Source organism: Pristis pectinata, chromosome 33 (genome assembly GCF_009764475.1).
Source record: "Pristis pectinata isolate sPriPec2 chromosome 33, sPriPec2.1.pri, whole genome shotgun sequence".
Lineage (NCBI taxonomy): Eukaryota > Metazoa > Chordata > Chondrichthyes > Rhinopristiformes > Pristidae > Pristis > Pristis pectinata.
Window position 1 is genome coordinate 13,797,394 of NC_067437.1, and position 11,859 is coordinate 13,809,252.

At 42.6% G+C, this 11,859-nt stretch overlaps 1 protein-coding gene across 3 annotated transcripts in view; it reads right to left on the reverse strand.

Annotated features, from left to right (window-relative positions):
* The window catches only part of aco2 (aconitase 2, mitochondrial), a 60,899-nt gene extending 49,370 nt beyond the window's left edge, over window positions 1–11,529 (reverse strand). For all 3 annotated transcript variants that reach the window (XR_007958520.1, XR_007958521.1, XM_052043086.1), the window contains exons 1-4: window positions 11,441–11,529; window positions 4,529–4,668; window positions 2,530–2,788; window positions 1,523–1,615 (exon numbers count right to left, since the gene is read on the reverse strand). Coding sequence is in view for 1 of the 3 variants with exons in the window: in XM_052043086.1 (XP_051899046.1) it covers window positions 1,523–1,615; window positions 2,530–2,788; window positions 4,529–4,668; window positions 11,441–11,476 (528 nt within the window). In the remaining 2 variants the exon portion in view is untranslated. The remainder of the gene's footprint in view (window positions 1–1,522; window positions 1,616–2,529; window positions 2,789–4,528; window positions 4,669–11,440) is intronic.
* Between the last annotated feature and the right edge of the window lie 330 nt (window positions 11,530–11,859).

Below are 11,859 nucleotides of genomic sequence, written 5' to 3' on the forward strand. Positions count from 1 at the left end.
ATACCTCACATAAGCTCTCAGTGGTCGTTTTATCCTGGTAGATTTCCTTCATTCTTATAAATGTGATGCCCAAAATTGCGTACAGTACTCAAACAATGGCTCAGCAAGAGTTTCCCACAGTTTCATTCCTGCTTTACTCGGATACAAATCCAAACGACTGTGGGCTAGAACTGAAGAATATTATCTTAAAACTGAGCAAATTCTTCAGAATGCTAAGAACCCTGTGCAAGCACAAGTGTGCGTATGGCTTCACTGAAAATCGCAAAACTGACATAATGAAATTTTTGATAGTTTAGGATATTAGGAGAAATGGAGCCAAAGCAGGCAAACAGAGTTAAGATGTGAATCCGCTTTGAATTAATTGAATTGGGGTGCGGGAGGAGTAAGGTTTTTTTTTGGGGGGGGGGGGGGTGGGGTACTGGGATGAACTGAGGTGAGATTCACTGGTTCAAAGGGAGAATAGGAAGCCATTCAACCCATGTTCCTCTTTTAATTGGACCACATGGGAGGTTGAAAAAACAAAATCACCCCACGTAGAAACAAAATAGACAGGCAAGTCATTGCTGTCACGCTCAGCTCAGTAAGTGTTGCCAATGGTTTCTGATCACTCTACAGATGGGGTACAAGCTAAAAATGCTAAGAAATCCTAAAATATTCTATTAATCAAAACAATTAATTCAATGTTAACATGATCAGGCTGTAAACTTACACCCCGGGCCCTTGTATAACAGAATATTTGGTCTGCACTCTGAAATTCCTGAGCCTTACAATGCAGTCAGACTGTGGAGAGAGTGGGTCCCTTGTCACAACACTTCGTCTCACCACCATATAGTAAATGATGTACTTCTGAAATGTCTGTAATTGGGAACATTTAGTTTGGTAAACTGTTTCACCTCTGGAGTTGGGAAATACAGTACATCACATACAGTTCCCTGTGGTGCAAACTGCCAGTTGGTTCTGGACTGCTGTGCAGGGACACTAAGCCAAAGCAAAGTAGAACCACTGCATGTACCCCAGAGGGGTGGGAAGAATAAATGAAAAGTTGTTAATTAAAGGGGATGGCAGGGACATCACTGCTGAGTAGATGCTGCATTTCACCCTGCTGAGATCAAAGCTGCCTTTGATGCACTCTATTCAGTCTTGCCTTCCAGTGACAACATCCAATCTGTAACAGCTACATGCTCATTTGTAAAATAGCATTCAGTAAGCATCAAGTACTGGCTGCCTGTAGCTTATGTGTGTGCAAGTGTCAGCAATGCTCTGTTGTGTTGTGCTAGCTGTTTTATTTTGGAGGGGCGGGAGGGATTTCAATCAAAGTGGGAATTGTTTAATCAATGGTTCCGCTCTTGATCATGTTTGGAAAGAATAAAAAATAAAGATGAACCTCTCCAAGCCCTTTAGGCTGTGTTTGGTTAGTGCAATAGGAAACAAAAGCTGTTAATTAATGTGATGTTCCTGGGGGGAAGGGGAGGTGGAGTGCGGCAGACTTCAAAGCAAGAGTTGGAAATGTTTGATTTTTCACCTGATGGATGATGCCAGAGCCAGGTTTCCAAAAACCGACCCCATACTTCGCACCTGCCGTTGCCAAGAAATCATAAACTTCTTTATTCATATCCTACAAAGGAAAAATTACATTAGTGATCAGTATGGAAAACAAGCTACTGAGGCTAATCAGTTGCTCAGTTCAAGCCTCTGACCAGGTGGTGGAAAGAAGGGAACCACAACGGAGGAAGACAAACAATTAATCCATCAGTAATCTGTAGTTACAGTTAGCCTTGACAGATGTGTGACACTTTCACAATATATTCATAAACATTATCGGTAATTTTGGAAGATTTTGAAGGAGGAATAAATGGAATGGGATGGGAAACATTAGCACAGCCACGACGCGCCTCAAAAAAGAACAAAGAGGACCAAGGAGTGGAGGGAGGAAAGGGAGAAGAGGACAGGCGGGGAGCTGAGGGGTGGGAGGGGGGAGAATGAGAAGGATGCCCTGTAGGCTGGGGTGGGGGATTAACGAAAGGCCAGAGGGGGGGAGGTAGGGAGGGGGCAAAAGAAGACCAGGTGACGGGAGTGAGATGAACAGAAAGGATGCATGGGGAAGAAAGGAACACTCATGGACGACAGATAGAGGGGAGCATCTTCATTTTGGTTTAAACGATGAATTAAAATTCATTTGTTAAAGCAAGTAACCCCTTTTTGGGAGAGAGTGGGCGAAGCTAAGCAGGTTTATAGGTTCCCCTCCTGGTGACAGTAATTACAGTGACTTAGGAGCGTCACGTATGCATGCCTTCTTCACCGAAGAGAAAAGAAGAGACAGAAATCTGAAAGGAGTTTGGAAAAAGATGCTAAAGTGAAGATACAGAATGAAATGGCGACAAGAGGGAAAAACAAGGGACCATATTCTCCTTTTAAATCTGCACAACACCCAGTGCTGTTGTTCTTTGGCCAGAGCAATATTTTCAATTACATAGCATCGCATCACACCACACCACCAAAAGCCTCAAAGCCTCACGTGCAGTGAAGTACCTTGGCTCTTGCCAGATCCTTTTCTCCGCCGACCTGAGCCTCGATTAAGTGGTCACAGTGGATTGTAGATGGCACGGCTACCCGGGGCAACCCACTGCTGATAAACTGAAGCATGGCCATCTGAGCAGTGGCATCTTGCATCGCCACCCGATCAGGACGGAGGCGCAGGTAAGTTCTCCCGCGACCTATCTCTTGGTTAACAGGGTCATCCAAATGACCATACACGATCTTTTCTGAAAGCGTCAAGGGCTTGTCCAACCTATCAGAGAAGACAAAATTGAATGTTACAAGTAAGCCATAAACATGAAAAGTGATCTCAAAAGAAAAGCATTGCATGAAATGAAATACAATTGTTTTGTGTTTACATATATTACCTTCATAAAACGCTCAAGATAATCCCTCATTAGATTGAGGAAAGAGACCCAAAGCAACGCAAGGCAAAGTTAGAGAGCTAACTTTCAGTCTGTATTTTCAAATAAATTATCTGCTGCCATTATAACTCACTTATCTTCATCCAGTACAAAGGCTGCTGATTCTGCGCTGTCAGTGGCAGGTGGGTATAATTACAAAGCAATGTTTATGTAGGTGGTATCATTATAGGAAATAGAAGCGAGGCTAGTACATAAATAACTAGGACCTATGATTGTATAACACCTTTAACATCCTTTATGTTCCACAGTCAATAAACCTCACTCTAGCCACTATAAGTCATGTATCATAACATTTTGAGCACAAAATGAGGCCATTCAGCCCATCGTGTCTGTGTTGCTTCTCTACCAAAGCAACAACTAGTTCCAACCTCACCTCCCTTTTCCCAGTTTTGAAAATTTTTCTTCATGTATATTTATGTAATTCCTTCTCAAAGACCACATCAGAACTGGCCTCCATTACATCTGCAGGCAGTTCATTACGGATTCCAACCACACACTGCATAAACAAGTTTTTCTTCATGTCACACTTAATTCTCTTCCTTTCATTTTATACCCCGACTTCAAATTGTCCACCTTTGGAACTGCATCCTACTATCCTCTCTGTTCAGACTTCTCATTATTTTATGTATTTCCATCAAATCTCCCCACAGCCTGCTCTTCTCCAAAGAAAACAGTCTCAGTATCATTGATCTATCCTTGTAAATGTAGTTCCTCATCCCATGAACCATTCACAGAAATCTTTCCCAACATCCTCCCTATAACTTAGGTAATCAGAATTGAATACAATACTCTAGCCAAGGCTGGACCATGGATTTATAAAGGTTATTAATAAATTCCCCACTTTTATACTCCGTGTCCCTATTGAAAAAGCCCAGAATTGCATATGTTGCATTAATCGCTTTCTCAAGGTGTCAAGCCATTTTCAATAATTTGTGCACCCAGCCCTCAAGCCTTTGCACTCATTTTTGAAGTATCCTTTATTCTATATTGCCTGACCCTATGCATCACCTCTGTAATAAACTTCATCTACCAAGTCCCTGCCCATTCTACTAGCCTTATTTATTTCTTGTTGCAATCTCATCACTAAAGCTAAGCTGCTCAAAGTTCACAATTGTGCTGTGTTTTGAGTCATCTGCAAGTTTAAAAATCGTGGCTAGCACCCCCCCACGTCTAGGTTGAAGCACAGATCAAGAAAATCCAAAGACGATGGCAAAGAAGTGATAAGGCAGTGGAGAAAGGCTTGCTTCCCTGGGGCAGGCCAAAAGAAACATTCCAGGTCATACCTAGCAGGTTCCTGCAGAGCTACAAATGGAAAAGTGCACAAAGCAGAAGGGGTTGGAATGCACCGGAAAATAAGCTTTGATATCCCACATCCAAGACTGCTAGAACACAAAAGCCTTGTAGTAATTACAACACAGGAACAGGCTATTTGGTACAATCGGACTATTCAATGTTTCTGCTCTAGGTGGTACCTCTCTCCTCATCTTAAATGCATCATGTTGTCCACCCGGTTGAAGTTTAACATTCTAGCCAATCTGTTCAAACGTCTGAAGATCCTTCCTCTTTACCTTTTGTGAACGATGTCAACGTTTTTCCGCAGCAACTCATAATTGATGTACTCGTTGGGCTCGAAGCGACTCATGACTACTTTGGCTCGCCGACGCATGGCGGAGAGATGGTACCTCCGAACCCCATGACTAAGGGCTTGCTGCAATATATGAAAAAGACGCATCATGAAAAGCCCACAAAAAAGCACCTTTAATTGCACTACGAAGTCCAGAAAGGGGTTAATTATAGATGCAACCAAACCTGGCAATAAATGTCCCATGGAGGTTATACCAAATGTGTTACAACATAATACATTATAAAAATGGTGGGCAAGTATCAAGAACAATATGCAGTGGCTAACTGGATATGTTTATTGAGGAGGCACAGAATAAGTCTGCTCTTGACCTGCCATCACTGCCTTCAGAAAGGAGTGAAAAACAGAAAAGCAGAGTACTTACTCAGTGGTGAGGGATTGTGTTAGAGACACCTAAGTGACATTGTACACAAATTACCATGTGTGAACATATAGGTACACCTAGCAACTAGGAAGGCAAATGGCTTTTTAACCTTTACTGCAAGAGGGTTTCAGTACAAGAGCTATTGGATTATTGGACTATATTAGACAAAAGATTCAAATCCAAGAAGGGAATTTAAAACCATAGAACAATACAGCACAATACAGGCCCTTCAGCCCACAATGTGCCGACCTTTAAACCTCTCCTAAGACTATCTAACCCCTTCCTTCCACATATCCCCCTACTTTAAATTCCTCCATATGATTATCTAACAATCTCCTGAACTTGACCAACGTATCTGCCTCCACCACTGCCCCAGAGTATTCCATGCACCAACCACTCTCTGGGTAAAAAACCTCCCTCTGATATCTCCCTTGAACTTCCCACCCATTACTTTAAAGCCATGCCCTCTTGTATTGAGCATTGGTGCCCTGGGAAAGAGACACTGGCTGTCTACTCTATCTATTCCTCTTAATATTTTGTATACCTCTATCATGTCTCCCCTCATCCTCCTTCTCTCCAATGAGTAAAGCCCTAGCTCCCTTAGTCTCTCCTCATAATCCATACTCTCCAATCCAGGCACAATCCTGGTAAATCTCCTCTGCACCCTTTCCAACGCTTCCACATCCTTCCTATAATGAGGCGACCAGAACTGGACACAGTACTCCAAGTGTGGTCTAACCAGAGTTTTGTAGAGCTGCATCATTGTGAATTTGATTTCTTTTGTAAAAATGCTGGAAATTAAAAGTTGATGGAATGACTATGAAGTCCCTCTGTCACAAAATGCCTACTCGTTCACTCATGTCTTTTGTAAAGAATATCTTTTGTCTCTGCCCAGACTTCAGCTCAAGGTTAGATTGGAGAAACCGAGCTTAATGTCCTTGAAGCAAAGGTCGAGGGGAGATTTGACTGAGGTAAGCAAGATCCTTGTGTGTCTGGACGATGAATAGAGAAAAGTTGCTCCCATTAGCAAGTAGTTCTTGGACCATAGGAGCAAAGTGATGGACAAAAGACAAGTGCGGAATTTGATGAAAACCCTTTTGTCTCCTTATGCAGAGAATAACGATGCCCTAGAAATCTTTACCTTCAAGGAACAGATTCAACTAGACCTTTCAAAAAGTATGGGCATATGGAGAAAATATAATTTGCTGAGCTATGGGAAAACTGGATTGAATAGTTTGCCCTGAAGGAGACGGTGTGAACTTATTGGCTGAATGGCCTTCTGTGGTGTGACAATACCTGGATATTCTGCCTGACTTCAGTGTCACCCAAATGTGGTTGACTCTCCACTGCCACTGACTTCCAAGGGAAGCTCAGGACAAGCAATAAATGATGCCTTTACCCTGAACACCCATATCAAGAATCCCAGCTGAAAAGTGCACTTGTTGATGCAAAGGAGAGTAGGATTTTAATAAGCCTTCTGCCCAACACCAACATAGAACACACGATATAGACTGAATCAATGTTCCGGGTCAAGACACTGCATCACAACCTGATGCAGGGTCTAGACCCAAAACGATGACTATCCCTCTGCCTCCACCTGCTGAGTTCCTCCAGCAGCTTGTTTTTTTGCTCCAGACTACAGCACCTGTATTCTCTTGTGACTCAGTATCTAGACTTGCTCATTAACAGTAGCCAATTCGGCAAGGTAACAGAGGCAATGCAACACTAGGGAAATCAAGTATCCAACATGACTCATTGATGGACATTTTGGATGGATTATAACATCTCCCCTTTTCCTGGCAAGAGTTGGAAAAGAGGGCCCAGTTTTGATGGAAACATTCCTTCAGCACAGGTCATATCAGGCAGAAGCAAGCTGATGCTCAAAATGTCTGCTGTAAATAGATTTTTTAAACAATGGGAACTTCCTGCCTCTGGGGCCAAAGGGGTTTGATGTTCACTGACCACCTTCAAAGCCATTTTTTGTAAAAAGGTGGGGAACAGTCAGTTTCCACATTTTGTTTTTAAATTCAGAAATTTTGAATTACTTCCAACATGGAGAAATTAATTTTAAAGAAATCAAATCAAAGTGGTGCTCTCAAGACTTAAAAAAGTTAAAACTGTTAAAATATTGAACATTAATACAAAATTAAATGCAACACCCTGGTTCAATTCCCAGTTTACGTCTTTCAAGTAGCTGTGACCTATTCTGTCATTCACATTCCAGGATCACACTGGTACGTCATATGTCAAAGTTTAGGCAAATACATAGTTATGACAAGTGAATTTGACCTCCAGGTTGTTCAGCCTTCTTGACCTATAAAACTGCAGCAAGGGAGAGAAAGACCTTGCACTCTGCCCTTGGAATCACCTCAGTTACTAATTTTCAGCCTCATACCCAGTTTGTAACATGGCCAACTTTCTCTGCTATAAAGCCAGTCGTGCACTAGATTTCTGAAGTGATAATATGGCATTTAGTCAAAGAGTTGAGCAACAAAATACTCATGAAAATCAAAATGAATACTGTGCAAGTTATGAGCATGAATATGCACAAACGTAAATGCAATGCCACCTTAACATGGAAGCCATTCTTTATCCCCTATAACAAATCAAGTTGGGTAAGGAGAATAAAAAAAGGGGAAATAATGTAAATACTGATTCTACTCCAGGAAAAGAGCAAAAAATCCCAAAATTAATGCAGATCAAACTACATCTAGCCAAAGACACACTTGCAAAATTAAATATTTTATAATTATCATAGAATCATAGAACAGCACAGCACAATACAGGCCCCTTGGCCACAATGTTGTGCTGACCTTTAAACCTCGCCTAAGACTATCTAACCCCTTCCTCCCACATATCCCTCTATTTTAAATTCCTCCATATGCTTATCTAACAATCTCTTGAATTTGACCAATGCACCTGCCTCCACCACCGCCCCAGGCAGCGCATTCCACACCCCAACCACTCTCTGGGTAAAAAACCTTCCTCTGATATCTCCCTTGAACTTCCCACCCATTACTTTAAAGCCATGCCCTCTTGTATTGAGCATTGGTGCCCTGGGAAAGAGGCGCTGGCTGTCCACTCTATCTATTCCTCTTAATATTTTGTACACCTCTATCGTGTCTCCTCTCATCCTCCTTCTCTCCAAAGAGTAAAGCCCTAGCTCCCTTAGTCTCTCCTCATAATGCATACTCTCCAAACCAGGCAGCATCCTGGTAAATCTCCTCTTTCCAGAAAAAATAAACAGGTATTTATGAAGATAACCATTTTACATCTAGGGCTCTGCTCTGCAAATTGATTGATCAGAGTACTTTTCCATTCCTGGCCAGAAGCAGCAAGAACTGGACAACAGTCAAGCTTGTGCTAATAAATGGCAATGATATAGCTAAATTCAAACACACTATATTCTACGAGACCTCGAAAGCGTAGATGCCAATAAGCCTGCTGTTCATCAACCACAGCTCAGCGTTCAACACAATCATCCCATCCAAACTCATCATCAAGCTTCAAAACCTGGGCCTCTATACCTCCCTCTGCAACTGGATACTCGACTTCCTCATCGGCAGGCCTCACAGTGAGGATTGGTGACGATACCTCCTCCTCGCTGACCAACAACACAGATGCACCTCAAGGCTGCATGCTTAGCCCCCTGCTCTACTCTCTAAACACGTGACTGTGGGGCTAAGCACAGCTCCAATGTCATATACAAATTCGCTGACGACACCACTGTTGTTGAACAAATCAAAGTTGGTGACAAGTCAGCATACAGAAGCAAGGTAGGATGCCTGGTTGAGTAGTGCTGCAACAACAACCCCTTGTTCAACATCAGTAAAACTAAAGACCAGATTGCTGACTTCAAGAAGGGGAATGACGGTGAATCTACATTGGAGGATTGGTGCTGGAGCTTTAATTCCTGGACGTTAACATATCAGATGACTTGTCCTGGACCCAGCACATAGATACAATCACAAGGGAGGCGCCTTTACTTTCTTAGGAGGTTCGGCTTGTCACCAAACACTCTAACAAACTTCTACAGATGTACTTTTGAAAGTATCCTGACTGTTGCATCATGGTCTGGTATAGTAATTCGAATGCGCAGGAATACAAGAAGCTGCAGAGAGTAGTGGACTCAGCCCAATACCATCAGTAGGAGGTGCAGCCTCAAGGCGGCAACATCCATCAAAGATCCCCACTACCTGGGCCATGCCACCTTCTCACAACTCCCATATCACCAGGTTCAAGAACAGCTACTTCCTTTCAACCATTTCGTTCTTGAACCGACTGGCACAACCCTAATCACTACAGTTTAACAACACTGTGACCACTTTGACCACATTGCACTAAAATGGACTTTGCTTTTTTTTGTTCTAATTATGTTCTTTCTTGTAAAAATTGTGTATAGTTTATGTTTAATTTACATTTTTCTTGTGAATGCTGCTTATCTGATGCAATGTGCTTGTGATGCCGCTGCAAGCACATTTTTCACTGCACTTGCGTATATGACAATAAATTCAACTTTGACCATGATGTTTTACCTGGATGTAAAACCCAGTAGCAGTGGGCAGAAATTGAGGATAAAGAGTCAATTAATTAATACTCAGACCAGGAGAAACTACTACTCCCAGGATTTTTTTTTAAAAACACTATAGAGTTACATTCGGATGTTTGGTCAAATATGTTCAAAGGCCGAGATCGGTAAACTTTAGACTCAAATCTCTTAATTGTGGCATATGGCAATTTGGGTGGAAAGTGGAAGAGGTAGAATCTCACTGAATAGTACAGAAGCTTCAAAGAGCCTCCGACATAATCTTGTTCTAATTTACTATGCTATCATCACCAGCTCCGAGAAACTCCAACCACCTTTTCTTAATATTTGTAAAAAAATTATTTTTGGGATCTGGATGTCACTGGTAAAGCCATCATTTACTGACATTGCTAATTGCCTGTAGACTCAGTGGCTTGTTAGGCCATTTCAGAGACTTTTAAGAGTCAACCACACTGGTGGGCCTGGAATTGAAAACAAGCCAGATCAGGGAAGGAGGGCAGAATTCCACCCCTGAAGGACATTGTGATCCACCTGGGCTTTCACAACAACCCAGTGGTTTTGTGATATTATTTATGACTAGTTCTTTTTTAATGTAAACAATTCCAGATTATTAACCGATTTTCAATTCCTGTCATGATGGGATTTGAACACAAGTCTCTGAATCATTGGTCCAATGGTCTGGATTACCAGTCCAGTAATTAATCCATTATGCCACCATTGTACCAAGATGACATTCGACATGTCAGTCATCCAACATCACTAACATAATTGAGGCCAGCCAATTTCTTGGGAAAGGTGGTTAAGGGTAATAATCAGTGACCTGAAACTTAACTTGATCAGTGAAGAAAAGGTCACAGCTGGATATTCTACAATGACTCAATCACTTACTGATGTACAAAGCCTTTCCAATATGTGAAGATAGCAGGAGTGTTAACAGGAGGAACATTTTCCAGCCATCTGGATAAGTGTAGCTGCAAAAAAAACATCATCCACAAAACTACTCCACTGTAAACAATCACTCCCTCCAGCACTGGCACATCACAGCTATAATGCATAAATTGCAATGCACTTACTTGCCAATATCTGACATCTCTTATACCCATGACCTCTCCTACAGGGAAGGGCAGCAAGTGCATGAGAATACTATTGCCTACAATGCCCCTCTTTGTCACACACCACTCTGATTTTGAAACGTATTATCAGTTCTTCATTGTTCCTAAAAAGAAATCTGTCCCTAATAGCAGGCAGAGAGAATTTTTACCAAAAGGAGTGCAGGGGGTTAAGGTGGTTCACTTTCTCAAAGGTAACATTAAAAACACTAGCTTGGGCCACGACGCTCACCAGCGAATAATGAAAACACCAACCAACTGAAGGGCTTTCACCCAAAAACAGGCAGGCGCTGACAGTTTTGCAGTTAACGCTTGTAATCTTCTTGCTTCCCCTAATTGGCAGCTTTTTCCGAAGTAGGAGGATAAATTACCTCTTTAAACCGCGCACACATTTGATAATAAGGTGCCCTGGCCACTAATTATAGAGAGTGTGTTTTAAGGTTCAGACGGCCTCTACCGGAATGGAATCATTCTGGTATAACCTTGTTGTCACCTTGGCTCTCAGGAGTAAGGTTAAGCCCTGGGATATTCTCCATGTTAATGATTGGTTTTCTTTTGGTGGGTTTAATCCCCCTCAAAGGGCCGACATCTCGAAGCGGGAGCCCCAGCCGGCCGGTTGCCATGGGAATCCGGCGGCTCAGACCCGGGACCCGACAGGGTGACCCGCTGCCGGCGGCCGCTGTGGGAAAAGGTCAGCGGGAGCCGGCGGCACGGACTCGGCACGGCCACGGCACCGCGCCGCTTGTGGCCTAACCACCCCCCGCCCACCAGGCAGCGAACCGCGGCCCCACTTCCATCGCCGTCCGACCGGCCCATTACCTGCAGCCTGCGGGCGGTCAGGGTGTACGTCGCCATTTTGTTCACTGACAAAGATGCCGCATGGATATGACGTCACAGAGCAGCCTTTAATACCCCCGCCAGGTCCTAACCGACGAGTTACAAATATCCATTGAACTCCCTGATCCTTCTCAATAAAATATAATTTCTATAATCAAGTTTAAATTACCTCTTCCAAATAAAGTCTAAGTCACGCAGGCGACGAAATGTGTTGTTGAAATTGCGATTTATTTTAATTTTTACAGCAAAATGTCCTTCTACCGGAAGTAATGTATACTTAAAGGCATGTATAATTGTTAAACAAAATCACTTTACTCTGTCGCTTTATTTTTGGAAATTGTTTTACTGTGAATTCCCCGCTCACATGTTGACATTGAGCTTGTTTATTTTTTTCAAAATTA